Source organism: Vombatus ursinus, unplaced genomic scaffold, assembly GCF_900497805.2.
Source record: "Vombatus ursinus unplaced genomic scaffold, bare-nosed wombat genome assembly UNPS02015152.1, whole genome shotgun sequence".
NCBI classification, from domain to species: Eukaryota; Metazoa; Chordata; class Mammalia; order Diprotodontia; family Vombatidae; genus Vombatus; species Vombatus ursinus.
Window position 1 is genome coordinate 3,300,692 of NW_020954930.1, and position 16,780 is coordinate 3,317,471.

At 50.8% G+C, this 16,780-nt stretch overlaps 1 protein-coding gene across 4 annotated transcripts in view; it reads left to right on the forward strand.

Annotated features, from left to right (window-relative positions):
• Positions 1-16,780, forward strand: part of ARHGEF6 (Rac/Cdc42 guanine nucleotide exchange factor 6) — a 120,235-nt gene that overhangs the window by 8,264 nt on the left and 95,191 nt on the right. For 3 of the 4 annotated variants that reach the window (XM_027846412.1, XM_027846413.1, XM_027846414.1), the window contains one exon: positions 15,921-16,005. In XM_027846412.1, coding sequence (XP_027702213.1) covers positions 15,921-16,005 — 85 coding nt within the window. Of the gene's footprint in view, positions 1-1,544; positions 1,741-15,920; positions 16,006-16,780 lie in introns of those variants that run through there. The other variant, XM_027846415.1, reaches the window with a different exon arrangement.

Genomic DNA, 16,780 nt, shown 5'->3' on the forward strand with positions numbered 1-16,780 from the left:
TGCCGCCGAAGCCGCTGCTGCTGCCGCCGAAGCCGCTGCTGCTGCCGCCGAAGCCGCTGCTGCTGCCGACGAAGCCGCTGCTGCAGCCGACGAAGCCGCTGCTGCTGCCGCTGCCGACGAAGCCGCTGCCGAAGCCGCTGCCGCTGCCGAAGTCGAAGCCGCTGCTGCTGCCGAAGCTGCTGCTGCTGCTTCCAAGGCTGCTGCTGCTTCCAAGGCTGCTGCTGGCTCTGCCGCCGAAGCTGCTCCCTCCCAGGCTGCCGCCGCCGCCGAAACTGCTGCTGCTGCTGCTGCTGCTGCTGCCGCCGCCGCCGCCGCTGCTGCCCAAGCCGCTGGGGCTTCCAAGGCTGCTGCTGCTTCCAAGGCTGCTGCTGGCTCTGCCGCCGAAGCTGCTCCTTCCCAGGCTGCCGCCGCCGCCGAAGCTGCTGCTGCTGCTGCTACCACCGCCGCCGCCGCCGCCGCCGCCGACGACGAAGCTGCTGCTGCTGCTCTGCCCTGCGCCGCTGTCACTTCCAGTTCCTACTCCTCCGATCCAGGTCCGGGTCATCGCTTCCCCGCCGCCGCTGCCGCTGCTGCCGCCGCCGCCGCCGCCGTCAGGGTCCCAGCCGGCAGCAGCCCACTTGCTTGGCTTGGGCTCCGGACGCTGCGGGACCCCTGCCCCAGCCCCTGTCGTCGCCGCCGACGCCGCCGCCGCCGACGCCGCCGCCGCCGCCGGGGGGAGGGAGCAAACGCTGGCGCTTTTCGAGAGCTGGGCAAGGACAAGTTGCAGACTGCGGCTGGTCGCCTCGCCTCCTCGGCCGGGCTGGGCCCCCCGCGCCACCCCTGCGTGGCCGCGCTCCAGCCGCTGGGCTGCGCGCTGTACCGCGGGAGCGGAGCCGGGGCTGGGGCCGGGGTGCAGGCGAGGCCGCCGCCGGCGCCCCCCAGCCCCGCAGCCTGCGCGCTTTTCGCGGCCACAGCGAGGCGCCTCGTGCGCCGCCGCCTCCGTCGCCGCGGCCGCCGCCTCCAGGGCTAGGGCAGCGGGCGCGGCTCCGCAACCTCGCGGACTTTGCTGCACTGTCGGAACTTGCGGGCTGCTTTTTCTTCTCTCTCCTCCCATTTGGTGCTCTTGGCTTGCTGCGGTCTGGGCAAAACTGCAATAATTTCTTTCGCTTGGCTGCGGCGGAAGGAGACTCGGGGGTCCGGTGGCTCTGCCGTGGTCCCCTTCTGGCCAAGAGTCTGAAGGGCCGGGGCGCGGGGTGGCAGCCAGGCTGATCTCGACTTGGCCGCCCGAGGCGAGCGCTCGTTGCTCGGAGGCTTGGCACCGGCTCGCGCTGGCCAGGCTTGCCCTGTGACTCTAGAGCTCCGGGGGCCGGAGCTCGGAGGTGGCAGCAGTCGGAGTGCGCGAGGGCCGACCGGCCGGCCGGACTCGGGCGCACGGGACCCAGGCGGTTCGGCTCAGCTCCGGAGCAGGGGGGGGTGAAGGGGGGGGGGGGGGGCCTCAACGTCCGAGTGGCCCGAGCATCCCTCGAGAGCTTCTCTTAGGCTTGGCGGCCAGCTGATTTGTGGCCCCGCTCGGCCAGTCGGCGGGGCAGGCGCTCCGAGAGATTGCGATCAGGGGCAGTGGAGGGAGGAGCTAAACTCGGGACCAAGTCTGGCCGCAGAAAAGTATCTTCATTTGACTTCTCTCCAGGGCGAGATCGCCACACTTTAGCACTCCCTGAACCAAAGCGCCCGAAGGACCTCTCGGCACACAGTCTGCCCCAGGTACGTAGTAGCCCCGAGAGGCGGCACTTGCCCGCCAGCCCACCTGCCCGCGGTTCGTGCGCCCCGCCAGTGAATCCCAACTTTGCCTGGTCTTGGGGCTTACTTCCAGGTGCTCCTTCCCGAACCCTTTAGGATCCCAACAGGTTCTCCGAGCTATCCCGTCCGGCCTCCCCAGTACAGCGCCCAGAAGCGGCTCCCCGCCATCTCGGGGAACCAACTTTTTGGGGGGGGGTGAGTGGGTGGAGGCACCCTTTGTGATGTCTCCTTGGGAGGAGAAACTCCGAGTAGTGGGACGTTTATCAGCACACATGCACCGTGTTTGTTTTTAAGGCCGTAGCACCACTCTGCATATCAAAGTGGCGTTGAGAATCCCTCGCCTTCCCCCATCCATCTCTTTAGTGGACCGCCGTCGAAGCTTGGGTTCTCTGAAGAGTACAAAACAATACCAATAACAACCTCAAACTCCTTTAGTCACAGTGTCGGGGGCCAAATTGCCTTTCTCACTTGGGTTTTCCTGGAAATGGAGCTATTGGCTCACCAGGAACAGATTCCCAATTTTGACATCTACCGAGGCCCCAAGTTGGCCCAAGAAAATGATGCAATGCTGTCTGGGGGATGATGGCAAAGAGCACCCCTGAAAGCAGTGGAGGACCCGATCCCGCCCCTTGTTTTTCAGTTCTGACATTTACCCCGGAGAAATATCTTAAAACAAAGTACTGTGCTACCCACCAGGCACTGCTGCAGCCCTTTCTTACATAAGCCCTTGTACTCACTCCCTCAGCAAGCTTCCTTGAACTGTTAAGACAACTGGGAAGGAGGCTTGCACTCAGCCAGTGATGGTGGGGGCTAAAGCCTCCCTTTGTCACTGAAGGACATTCCATTCGTGACCATCCCCTGGATTTGAATCACACTCTTATCTTATCAGAATGCTTCCTGCTTTGTTGGTGGTTACTTACTTTATATTTTATCTTATTTTATTAGATGGAATCGCCATCAAGTATGTAGGCCAGGCAGTAGTGCCTTTGAAAAGGGATTAGCCTCAGTCTGCTTGACCTCAGAGGGCAGAACTGGGATCAGTGGGTGAAAATTACCTAGAAGCTGATTTGAACTGTACATGAGAGAAAACAACAACAACAACTTTCCTAACAATGAGAGATGATCCAAAGTGGAATGGGCTGCTTTTGGGGAGAGGGGGGACTGATGGGAATAATACTAGCTAGCATTTCTACAGCATTTTAAGGATTTCAAAGTGCTAAACAAATGTGATTTCACTTTATCCTCAAAACAATGGCAGGTGGGTGCTATTATCCCCATTTTCCAGAAGAGGAAACTGAGGCCAGCAGCAGTGAAGTGACCTATCCAGGGTCACACAAGCTAGTAAGCTTTGAACTCAGGTGTTCAAAGAATGAGAGAGCTGTTCCAAAGTAGAATGAGCTGCATTATTCCTGCTTGATGCAGGTCCTGAGGCCAAGGTTGAATGACCACTTTGCTGTATGGGGGAGGGATTTTTGTTCCAGTGTGGGTTGGATCAGATGGCCAGAGAGTCTGTGATTCTCCACTTTACAGATGGGGAAACTGATGAAGACTTAGTGACCTGCCCAAGGTCACACTGCTAGCTGTGGGAAGAGTCAGAATTCAAACCCAGTCTCCTGGTGTCCCTGGCCAGGCCACCTTTCACGAGACTAGGGCTTCTTAAACTTTTTCCACTCGAGAGCCCTTCAGCACTTCTTAAACTGTGGCTGCTGTAGACCACATTTGTGATATTTAATCCTGGATATTGGTTTGGGTGAGTCGTAGTTTTTCCACGACTATTTTTTCCCCTCTGGCAGAGAGATCAGAAGAGATGAATGATAAAGGAAGTTGAGTTTAATTTGTTAATTTCATGTACTGATGTCATTCCTCCCTTTCCCTTCTCTTGGGGGTGACTGAGATCTGAAGAGTCCAAGGAGGCCAACTCTCCATTTGAGATGGTTAACTCAAGTACAATATAACTAACTACCTTTACTGAGAACCTCCATGGGGTGAAATTGGAGAATCAGGGTCTTTTTCACTTTTAGCATGATACTTGTTCATCCATATGCTTAAATCAGGAGTGGGGAACCTTTGGCCTCTAGGTCACATGTGGCCCTCTTGGTCCTCAAGTTCAGCCCTTTGACTGAATCCAAGCTTCACAGAATGGAAAAGGGCAGGACTTGAGGACCTAGAGAGCCGTATGTGGCCTCGAGGCCAAAGGTTCCCCACCCCTGGTTAAATACTTTGGTCTAAGGCTCTGTACTTCACTTATTGGTCACTCAACTCTCAGTGGCCTTAGTTATTTCAGATCCCAGGTGAAAGTCCATACACTAAAGCTCCTGCAGTTCCCTTGCTAAGGAGGGCTCCTCAGGTATTTCACTCACAGCTTATTTACTTTTATTTTATGCATAATTCTAACAAGCTTGGTGAGTTACTTTCTAAGCTTTATGGCAAATCAAAAGCAGATTTTTTTTTTTGAGCAAGCCGGGAGGGGATCTAGCTGGGTGGGCAAAGATTGTCAGAGGCAGCTGTACTTTAGTAAAGCAAAGAGTTAGCTGACGAAGAAGAAACGGAAAACTAGAAAAAACAGACACGAGAACTCAGAAAGCACAGCAATATGGGGTCATTTGGCATAAGGACAAACAGCCCTGTGTGCCTTAGAGACCACTGGATGGGGGTGCCATGTATTATGGCCCAGTATAGTAATTAGTATTTATAATGATGATACTGAGAGGCTGCTGGTCCTAGTGAAGTCAAGAAGACCCACGTTTCAGTCATGCCATGAAATAGTGGTAGTGGACAAGTCACTTAACCTCTTGGCACTGCCTCAGTTGCAGAATAGTTGCCAATCTGTGTATAATTCCTTACATTAATGAAATCACAGGTCTGAACTCCGCCCCCCCATTATGATGATTTTGCTAAGCCATCAGCTAAAGGTTATATTATGTTCCTTCTGTATATTCTGCTTAAGAAGGCAGAGAAGTGTGGATATATTAGAGAAAGATGCATAAGTGTTTCTCACATGCTTCCTATGTGCCAGGCACTGTGCTAAGTTCTGGGATACAGATCTAAGCAAGGAAGAGAGACCCTCCTGCAGCTTATGTTCCAATAAAGGAAGACATCTTGCGGAAGGGGATGGTTATGTCAATCATAAGCACTTTCTAGAAATGGCAGTGCAGATTTTGTTATTGTTTTCAGAGTTTGGGGCCTGATTTCAGAGCCAGAGTTTGAAAAGGGGGTGGTGGAGTAATTAGGGGACATTTTGTGCATGACATGGAAATGCCTGGGAGGTGTCGGCTGGGACCCAAGACCAGGACTGGCAAAGACAAGTGAGTGCTCCATTATTAGAATCCAGGGTCATGCGGGTGAGAGTTTGGGTTCCATTAGGAGGAAGATTGTCGGAAAAAATGACACCCACCGCCCCCCAAAAAAACCATTTGATGCTTAAAGGGGTCAACTTTCAGCTATCCAGAATGACTTTTACCAGGGGTTCTGGATAGATGAAGTTTTACTTTTTGAGATAAGGCAGGTTTGGAAACCTGAAACAGGAAAAGCTGGGCGTCTTCTCCTAGGGCCATGCTTCATTCAGTAAAATTTCCATTTGCATAGCCTTCCTGCCCCCTCTGTGTTCTCTTTCCCATTCTCCTCTATCTCACGGATAATCAGCTGATTTTTTTTTTTTCTTAACTGTGTCTTGAGTTCTGGCAGTTTCTAGTGGTCATGCATGGGAAACTCATAGCCTTTGAAAATAAAATGAAAACCCCAGGATTTTGGCCAGCAGTTTTCCATTTAGTCAGTCACTTTGACTCTCTGGGCCTCAGTTTTCTCATCTGTAAAAGGGCAGCCTTGTTGGACTTGGGAGCCTCTTCTAACTCTGAGTGGATGTTCCTCTGATGGGGTATTTGACAACCAGTCGAGCTAAACTGTGTATCACCATTGGTGGCCATCTGGGGTTGGCATACAAAGCCAGGGCAGGAGAAATGCCACCCTCAGACTGACTGCAGATGAAGGCCCCATATCCACGTTGGCAGTGCCACTGTCCTGCCATCTTCGTGAGAACCTGTCGCTAGGGGACCCTGACTGCTTAGCCTAATTAATCCTTAATCCCAGTTTCAGCTCTTGCTACACCCTGACAAATTAGACTGTATCCGCCATATAACACACACTCAGAGACCCAGCTAATGCTCTGTCCCTCCTGTCCCTCTCTTTCCTCTCTCTCTTCCCTCCCTCTCGTCTCCCCTCCTTTTTTCCCCTCTCTCTTCCATCTCTCTCTCTCTCTCCCCTCCTCCCTCTCTCTCCCCCCCCCCCCCCTTCCTTCCTTCCTTCCTTCCGTCATCTTTCTCACCCTTTCTCATTTTCTTTCGTTTTATCAATGCCTTTGGTTTTTACACCAGCTGCTTCCAGATATGACATTCCTCGTAACCACACACAGAGGAAGCCTTCCCTTGTGCCAAAGAACAAGAGTTAGGCCAAACAAGCCTCGAAGCCCCGGCTGCCATCCCTCGGTGGTTTTTCATGCCCTCCTCGATTGGCCCCCAGCCTAATTTCACATTATTCCCCTTCACACGCTCTGTGCTCCAACCCGATTTGCAGATGTGGTAGCTGATCTCCCACCTCAGTGCTTTTGCACAGGCTGGCCTCTATTCCTGTCATGTGCTAATTCTGGCCCATAGATACCCTGCCAGAAGGAACCTTAGGAGCCAGTGAGTCCAACTCCCTCATTTTACAGATGAGGACACTGAGACCCAGAGAGGTTCAGTGACTTGCCCATGGTCCCCTGGCTTGTGAGTGTCCGAATCAGGGTTTGAACCCAAGTCTTTCTTCAGGCTTGAGCTCAGGTGCTGCTGCCTCCTCCGGGAAGCCTTTCCTGATCTTCCTAGTGGTTGGTTCTCTCTCTGTCCTCAGATGATTATGTCTCTATTTCTTTGCTTCTGTGCTGTCTCCTCCAGTGAACTGTAAGCTTCTTCAGGGGCAGGAGATGTTTTTCTGTTCTGTGTTGAGTTGGGGCTTCCTGTCCCCAGTGCCAAGCATTCTGGGTTGGGGGAGACTGGCCTGGCCTCTCTGGCTCTGACCCCTGCTATATCTGATACTGGGTAATGAGCCCTGTTGGAAGCGTCCCCAGGAAGCAGCCTACAGAAGGTGTGGTGTGCACACGCTGAGGCCCAGAGCTCAATGGATACCATTCCTGATGCTCCTTGTTATCTGAGCCCGCTTCTCCCCTCCTCAGGCTGTTTGGATTAGGTCTCCTCGGCACTGACTGGCCCTTCTAAAAATGACAGACCAGTTTTGGAAAAGCAGCTTCTATATAGACCTCTGCAGGAAGCCCAAGAATCCCTTGCCTAGCGCATTTCTATTGGTTGCCAGCTCCAAAGGGGGAAAGAAAAACCACCCCAGCTTCAGAGCAACCCTCTAGTTGCCCTGAAGACTAGAGGTAGTGAGAGGAACCTGCTGCAGCCTCTGATACTGCCTGTGGCTCCTACTAGCTTGCTTGGGGTGAGTTCCCTTGCTGGGACCTGGTGGGCTTGGCTGGCCTGGCTTAGCGGAGAGGGCCGTGGCTTGGGCTAGGTTACTCTGGGGTTCTCCTGCTTTGTTCAGTGGCTGTTGACATTGATGCCCTTAGATTGAAGAAGGTGAGGCCCACCTAGCCCCAAGCCCAATCCAAGCCCCAAGCCCCAGCCCAATCAAAGCCCATGGCTTTCTACCTTCCACCCCTCCTGGGCTATGCCAGACTCCAAGGTTTGTGTGGGAATAGGAGGGAGCCAGATGTCCCACATCAAGTGGAACAGGCTAGAAATTGTGGGCTCCAGACCCAAGCTGGTGACCTTCCCAGCCCATCTGGACCAGTAGAGCCAAGCTCTCTGCTTTAAGTGCTAGGCGTGTTTCTGGAAGGCTGAATGTAACCCAGAATGCTCTTTCTCATTCATCAGGGGCAACCTGGTAGAGTAGCTAAAGTTGGAGACTTCAAGTCCAGAAGGCCCAGGTTTGAATCTCGCCTTTGATGCTTACTAAGCGTGATTTTGGGCAAGTCACATCACCTTCTGTGTCCCAGGCAGCTTCCTCAAACTTGGTCATAAAAAGATTGTGATCTTTGTTAATGATGGAAGCTTCCGAGCCGGGAGTTCCTCAGGCTAACAATTAAGCGTTTATTGAGAGGGTTCCATGGCAGCAGCACTGTGCTGGGTGCTGGTGGGGTGAGGGGAGATACTGAAGACATATAAAATGGTTCCTGCTCTGCCTCTGATTCCACCCCCTCCAAGGTTCAGTTAGAGAGAGAAGATGAACCCACAGCTCATAAGGAAGGACAATAGAATTAAGTCCTGGATTGTGTCTGGCATTGCTGTAGGGAGGAGGCTGGAATAGGCTGGCCCTACCACTTATGAGCTCTGTGACCTTGGGCCAGTCCTTTCCCCTCCCTGGCGCCTCAGCGTCTTCCTTTGTCAAAGGAGGGAGTTGACCTCGATGGCCTGTGGTCCTGGTCAGGGGAGGCTTGGTAGAGGCAGCCGTACAAGGGCACCAGGGGAGCCTTTAGTGAAAGGGTCTCTAAAACCCTAGGATGCTGGAGCCACAGGTGAGCGCGTCTCACCTGGTCCTCTGGCCTTTTATGAGGAGTGGAGATACCTGTTCAAGGTCATATAGCCAGGAGATGGTGGAGCTGGGACCTGAGCCAGGGCCTTCCCCCACCTAGTCCAGTGCCCTTTAGCACATTCTCTCCTGTCTCCTGGGTCTGGCAAAGCCAAACCTTTTTCTGCACTGGCTTATGTATTGCTCATTACTCAGATTTGGCCTTTTTTCCATTGACTTGCCAGCTTGATTCAGTGGGAATTAGGGGAGTCATCACTTCTGCCTTTCTTTCTGCCCTTGGGCCTGGTGTCCCATTTAGCCCCCTCCCTCCCCATCCCCCATCTCAGAATGCCAACCAAGCCAGAACTAGATGAGCTAGACACATTGCTGTGGGTGAGGAGGGGCAAAGGAGCTCCATCTCCCGTGCCTACATCCTCCCTCCACCTGTTAGAATGGGAGACAGGCAGGACATGGCAGGCCCTTTGGAGCCTCGCCCGGGCTGTCCTGGGCCTTTGGCATGGCTGACTAGCAGAGTGAACTAGTGGAAAGGGCCTTGGCTTTGGGGTACAGAAGACCTTACTTCAAGTCTGTTTAATACCTGTGGTTTCCTGGAGCCAGGAGCCTTTCCTTCCCTGGGCCTCAGTTGTCTTTTCTGGCAGTTGGGAGTGGGGGTTGCAGTAGCTGACTTCTAAGGGCCTTTCCATCCCTGAACCTGTGAGTAGGGGGCTACTGCCAGTGTTGGAGAATGGTAGAAGGAAATTGTTCTCAGAAGGGTATAGATCTGGTCTAAAATGAGCAAAGTTGAGCATGTGTTGGTTTTAAAACACGTTTAATACAAGAGAAAGTGAACAAGGGGAACGGTAGAAGGAAGCACATTTGGATATATAAGAGCAGCTTTTAAGAGTCAGTTTTTAAGTCAATTGTCACTTGGTTGAAACTTGAAAAGCATTTTCTTTCTTAAAAAAAAAAAAGGTTATATTGATGCTTTTTCTTTTATATTGCTGTCATGGTCCAATGACCGCCCCCCCCCCCCCTCCAGGAACCTGAGCCCATCTATATAACAGAGTATGGCAGCAAAGCAAAACAAACCCATTGGTCAACTCTGTCTGGTGTCGTGTGCCCCATTTCACACCCATAGCTTACCACCTCTCTTCCAAGAGGAAGGGGGAGGGCTTCTTCACGATCAGTTCTTTGGAGTCAAGATTGGTCGTTATGTTGACCTTTGCTCTACTGTTACATCTTTTATTGTGGCTTTCCTGGATGTTTTTGTGGTCATGATTTAAAGTGTTCACTTGTTGCTTACTTTGCTCTGCAAAGGTCTTCCCAGGCTGAGCCTGGGAATGGGGCGGAGGAAGCTAGAGTGCTGGACTAGGCATCCTAACGACCTGAATTCTAACCCAAGAACCTCTGCTGCTTCTTTGCTTCATAACCTTGGGCACACCATTCAAAACCTCTGTGACTCTGGGTCCTTCTGAAATGAAGCTTTTGGACGAGTTGACCTCTGAGCTGAGGTCCTTTTGAGCTCCAGCTCTGTGATTCCTGTGTGTGACCTTGGGCAAGTCACTTTAATCTCTCTGGGCCTCTCTGGGTCTGGGTTTCCCTATCTGTGAAAGGAGTGGGCTGAACTAGATGGCTTCTGAGGCCCCTTGCAGCTCTAAGTCTTTGATCTTCTGGCCTTGTGAGATACACTCCCCATAGAAACAATACTCTGCTTGTATGGGCAGCTACATTAAGAGCTGGTCCTTGGGTAGGGTGGCTCGTCCTAGCTCAGGGAGCCGCTGGGAGCTGGAGCACCAAGCGCAGAAGCCTGGTCCTGGCAAGAGGTGGGGTGGGGGCTCAGTGATGGGCCTGGAAACTGGGGGGAGGGGAGGGGCTGGCAACTGAGAGAGGGGAAGGAACTGGGAACTGGGGAAAGGAGAGGAGGGGGCTGGGGCTCTGATGGGGGAATGGGGAGGGAGGGGGATTGAAGACAGCAGGTGCTTTGGAAGTCATGTGTTTGTGAGGCGGGGACTGCTCTCAGCAGCTCGTTTGGCCCTGCTTGTTAACCAGGAGAGAGGCTCTCCTTTCTCTCATGCCTATTTATTGTTGGGCAGGTTGTCCAAGGACAGGACTATTCCCATTTTGTCATCTTGGGAGCCTCCCCCAGTACAAACTACTTCTCAGAGATCAGCTATGTCCTCAAAGGTTCTTTCCTTTTCTTTTCATTTGCCCCCCTTAAGAGTCCCCATAGCAATAATAACTTCTACTTCTCTCCTGCTTTCAGCCTTTGCAAGGGGCCCCCCTCCCAAGTCCTGGGACAGAAGTGGGGCAAATGTTATCGTCCCCATGGTACAGAAGAGGAAACTGAGGCTAAGTGAGGTGGCCTTCCTCGTCCAAGGTCATCTGAATAACAAAGATAATAGCTGCCACCCATTAGTGACTTGGGTCCCCTTGGTCAGCTGGGGAAGCCTATGGGGAGGGACGCCTCAGCATCATGGCTTGTTATCTACCTTCATAATGAAAGGAAATGCCAAATTTCAGGCAAAGGTTAGTGACAATCACCTTTCTTCCTCCATCCAAATTTACAGACCCCCTGCCGTCTTTCTGTGGGCCCCCCAGGTTCTGAACCCCTGATGTAGGCTTTTAAGGTCTACAAGAGCACTTTACTACATACTGAGAGGTCCTGGGATGGATAGAAGTCTTGGGCCTAGAGTCACAGAGACCTGGGTTCCAGTCCTACCTCAGACACCTATGAGCTGTGTACCCCTGGGCAAGTCATTTACCCTCTGTTTGCCTCAGTTTTCTTCTCTGTAAAATGAGTGGGTTGGACTCGATTGCCCTCTGATACTTCTTTTCATCACAGCCAACCTTAGGAGGTAGGTAGGATCTTATTCCCATTTTATAGATGAGATCACTGAAGCTTTGTGAGATGCAAGGGACTTGCTCAGGGTACCCCAGCCAAGGAGTTTGTGTGTTGAGAAGCTGGTCCTAATTTGCAGGCCAACACTCCTTCTCCTGTACCCCAGAAGTGCCAGTGGGGGGACACTGTGATAAGGAGAGTCAAACAGAGCAGGCCCCGAGTCCTGGCTCCCCATCCCAGGAAGCCCTAGCAATCCATCGATTGATCAACTGACCTGGTGAAGGATTGAAGATCTTTGCAGTTATCCTTCCTGTCCTGAGTACCAAGCAGACTGTGTTCCCTTAATTGTGAAAGGACAAAGAATAGATCAGCAAAGGCTTTCACATTTCCTTAAAATTGTAAAAAATCATAATGAGAGGAAGCATGGCATCATGGGTAGAGAACTAGCCTTGTAGCCCGGAAAACCTGGATAGAGACTTATCCCCTTCTGGCTGTGTGACCCTGGGCGATGGCCTGTTCCTCTCTGCTCTGGGCCGCTCTCAGACTCTATGGAGCAGTGATGGGTAGACCTGTATTCACAGAGGAAGTTTGCAGTCCCTTTCCCTAGAAACTTAATGTATGTAGAAATAGAAGACGCCTGATTTGGGGAGTTCCTAAGGGTGTAAGAGCTCTTTTTACCTAGCAAGAGAGCCCCAGAGTCCTAGAGGGTGGCCTGAGGCACATGGAGGCCCAGTCACAGCCAAGGGCCATCACAGCACTCATTCCAGAGTCCCCTAGGCCTATCTAATAATAGAATGTAGTAGACAAGAACAGTCCAATCAATATGCAAAATAAAGAACACCTGAAATAGCCCATCCTCTGTTGTAACAAAGGACCAGAGTACCAGCCCCCCCAAGTCCTTTTGTTCTCCTGCCCTTTCTCCTTCCTTCTTTGCCGTTATTTCTATTTACATGTATTATATGTTATATATGATGTTCATGTACAGAGTATATTCATGCATATTACTTATTACATTCAAAATCTGGTTCCTCAGCCTTTCCTTTACTTCAGAAAAAGCTTAATTGATGCCTTTTATTTTTATATCCTGGCCCCTCTGTGCTCTTCGCCCAAGCATTGAACCCTCCCTTGTTAATAGGGGAAAACAATTAAGCAAAAACAGTCATTACGGTGAGAATGGCTGACAGCATATGCAAAATCATGCCCCTGTGGTAGCCCTACCCTCCTTTGTGGAAAGGAGGAAAGACATGTTTTATCATTTAATGAGCTTTAATTTGGACACGTTGAGTTTGAGATGACAGCAGGCCATGCGAGTAGAGATGTCTGACAGTTGGCACTTTGGAAGGGAAGGTAAGAGAAACACTTCAGCTGGAGATATAGGGTTGTGAGTCATTTGCTTAGAAATGATAATTGAGTCCATGGGAGCTGATGAGATCTCGGAGGTATAGGAGAGAGAAGAGAAGAGGGCCTCAGTGGGAGCCTCGTGGGATACCCATGCTAAGAGGAAGGGAGATGGGTCATGAGGAAGACGGAGAAGGTAGCAGGGAGGCAGTGGCTTGGAACTTGAGAAGCGTGTCCAGAAGAAAGCAGCTGCCATGGGCCGGGGATGATCAGGACTGAGAAAGAGGCCATCAGAGGAACCGTGAAGACACCATTGGTAACCTTGGCAGGAGCAGGTGTAGTAACTTCATCCGAGGTATTTCTTTAGGTCTGAGCGCTTGCAATGTCACCCATGTAGCCAATTTGGTAATTTCCTTGGGAGGTTTGGGATGGTTATCATGGAAGCAGATAAACAGCCTCCTGGAGCCTCCATCAAAAGACCTTTACTAATAGTTGCTTCTTTCCTTTGAAATGGAGAGAGACTTTGAGTCAGTTTAAATAAATGCCTCCTCCTTAATTTAAGTGTTGCCAGTAAAGGCTGCTCAGTAGACCAGTGGTAGAAGGATTTGAGCAAATAGCTTTGAAAGGAAGAAATATAAACTATCAAAACCACATGAAAGAAATCTTGACAATCACTGTTAATCAGTGAAACGAAACTTAAAACAATCCTCTCGCACCCATCAAGCTAGCGAGGATGGGAAAACTCACTGTTGGAGGGGCTGTGGGAAGACAGGCGTGCTAATTCACAGCTGGTCCAGCTGTGAATTGCTTCAACCGTTCTGGAAAACAATTTGGAATTATGCAAGAAAAATTACTAAATTGTTCATACCCTTTGACTCAGACATTCCAGTTCTGGGACTATCCCCCGGGGAGGTTATTGACAGCGAGAAAATATGTACCAAAATATACATAGCAGGCTTACTTGCCCAAGGACACCCAGTTAGTTAATGGCAGAACTGGGATTTCAACCCAATTCTTTCGACTCCAAGTTCATTGTTCTTTCAGCATTGCTCCACATTGAGTCTTCTCAGTGCTTGTGGTTAAGAGTGTAGAATGGTGAAAGTTTTGTTTTTGTTTTTGGCTTTGCCAAGCACAGTGCCTGGAACTGAGGATTCACTTACTAAAATGCTGGTTTAATTGGATTTAATTTCCTCAAATTTCGTGGCTATTGTAAACATCAGGGCTGTAGGGCTGCAGAATCCTCCTGTCTATTTTTAGAAGCTGTAGTTAGGAAGAGAGGGAGAAAGTTTGCCTGGACAGGGCCCCTGACTTATTCTGGGTTAGCAATGTGGAGCTGGTGGGCAGTAGCATACATGTTTTAGCTGAGTTCCTGCCAAAGGGATGGGAGGCTTTAGCTGAATTTTCCCCAGAGGCATGGGAGGGTTTCTGGAGATGGAGAAGAAGAATGGCTCAGCTTTGGTAAGCTCCTTGCTGGTGGCCAGACCGGAGCCCTGCCCATTTCCATATAGATACCTGATACTTTGTAGAGAACTGAAGAAGAGATTGGTTCTTCTTCGCATACAGATGTCCCCACAAAGAAGACAGGGGTGGGTGGGTGGGGAACCTTTGCAAAGAAGATTCTTCATCAAGTTCTGCCTACCAAGATAGGATGGGACTTCATGATCATTGCGGTTTCTCTTCCCTTAGCTTGAGTTGGAAAAAACTCTTGTTAATGCTCGTCTGGAGAATAGAAGCAGGAGGTGACTTGTTACTTGACGTCGTGATTGCCTGTTGACAGGCTCATTCAACAAAGATTTAGTATGTACTCTTGCACTGTGGGAGATACGAAGATGGATAAGAACTGGGCCCTACCCTCTTGGAGCTTAAAATCAAGCAGATTCTCTGCAGCAAATCTGCATTTCCTTCAGTGCTTTTTCTGGTCCTCTTGCAGCTGTGCCCACCCCCCCCCAAAAAAAAATCTGCTTTTTTTAGGGCCACCATTTCATTTGTGTTTTGGCCAGACCCATTTCATTTCACGTGTGGACGTGGTCAGCTGCTAGCCAAATGGTTCCTACTCAAGTTCCCCAGAGCCCTTTTGCCCACTAGATGGGGTATGTTTTCCTGTGCCCACTCAGCCTGAGGCCTCAGGGCCTTCTTGCCCTCTCCCATTAACCCCTGATCCAAATCCATCTTGGATTTCCTTTCATGCAGGGAAACAGCATGGTTTATTGGAGTCTACAGATCTGCTTTCCAATCTCTACTCAATCACTTATTCACCTTGTGACCGTGACCTACTTACATACTTTTCTGGGCCTCAGTTTCCTCCTGTGTAGAATGGAGATGATGATGATAACAGTATTTGTACTACCTCCTTCACAGGGCTCTTGTTAGTTTCACAAGTCGATGAAAGTGCTGATGCCAATGTTAGACATTGCTATTTAAGGAATAGTTTAACTAGCAGATACCTTTGGGGAGAGCTAATATTTTAAGTATGGAACCTCAGCATTAAGGTAGAAGTTCTGGTATCAGCCATTGAATTCAAGCAAGGGCCCAAGTCCAGGAAGGTGGCTACAGCAAGAATTCAGAGCCCAGACCAGGGACTGAGGAGCAAAGAAAATGGGGGTGGGGTGGGTCAGGATCTAGGCAAATGGGCCATGTAAGGGGGCAGTAAGGTTATTCTTGTTCTCAGGGCTTGGGAAGCAGGCCTGAACCTGAAGTGGGGACCTGGGGAGGGGCAGAGAGAAGGGACAGTTCCAGACAACAAAGAGACCCAAATAAGGAAATGACCCATTAGGATAAAAACAGAAGTGCCAGCCTCATTTATTGGAAATGTCACCTCATTTATCTGTTGTTAATTATAAACAGTTACAGCCACACAGGCATGAGAGGCAGTGTGGTACTGTGGCTAGAGTCAGGAAGCCCTGGGTTTTAATCCCACTTCTGAGTAGCTGTGTGACCCTGGGCAAGTCCCTTAACTTCTCTGAGCTTTAGGCTCTTCTGTCAAACAGGGCTAACAAGAGTGCCTCCCTCTCTGTGCTCTTTTCAGGAGGCTCAGATGGTTGTGAAGGCCCCTGCGAACTTTAGGGTGCTATACACATGGTGGTGGTTACAATGGCAGTGCAAGCCAAGCGTTTGGAGACGTGGGGCGGGGGAGAGTGTTGTCTCTTCTACAGCTGATGGTTGGGGTCGTTCTCACCTTTTTTTCATGTTCTGTTTTCATTTCTCTCTGATTCCTGATCAGCCTGCCCCAAGTTATTAGGCATCCTGGCTGGCTGGTGGGCTGCCTCTTTTATTTAGCCCCACAGTATACACTGAGGCTTGCTTCTTGGCTTTTCAAATTGGGTTGGAGAGCTGGAAGAGGAGGCCTCTTCCTTCCTTCCTTCTGCCATGGCTTGCTAGCTTGAGTCCAGGGAGTCTCACAGTTTGCCTCTCCCTTTTCTTCCCCCTGCAGGTCTTTGAGCCTTGTGACCTTTACACAGGCAGCAATTTCTCCAGAGTGCTGAGTACCCTTTTAGCTGTCAACAAAGCCACTGAGGGTAAGGCAGGGAGGGGTGTGTGTGTTGGGGGGGTGAGTGGGAGGGCTTCTTATTTGTGTCTGCTGTGCCATGGAGATCTCTTGGGTACCCTGAGGACTCCTGATCACCCAAGGAGCCAGCTGAGACCCAGCTCAAGGTACAGTTGGTGGGAACAGTTTTGGTATTAATGTATAAAGGTTGAAACAGATACCTTGCAAATGCCCGGGCATCTTTGCATAGTGTGAAGAACAAGGGTCCCCAGATGAGTGGCATTATGGGATGGGTGGGGATTGGTGAAGGGAGGGGAGGGAAGGGTAAAGGTCAGGCTCCTTTCTTCTTATGGGTTGCAAATTGAGGACCCAGCTCCCCTCTTTCCATTAGAAAGACACAGCTTCTTCCTGTCTTCCCTTTCCCCACCTTCTTCCTTTCTGGTAAACTCATGCTCTGAATCCAGCTCCAGTTACTGGTGAGTGGACAGTGCCGGGCTTGGGGTTAGGAAGAAGACCTGGGTTGCAGTCCCTGTCTCTGCTAGCTGCTCATTGTGTGACCCAAGGCAAGCCACTTCACTGTTCTGTGCCTCAGTTTGCTCATCGGTAAAACAGATAATAATAACACCTTCAAAAACAGAGTTGTTGGGAGATTTAGATGCGATTTAAGGTATGCAGACTTTGAAAACATCATGGAAACTTTCAGCCACTCGGTGAGTGGAAGAAGTATCTATGTGTTTCCACGACATCTAGCCCAGGAGTGGGGAACCTTCGGCCTCAAGGCCACATGTGGCCCTCTAGGTCCTCAA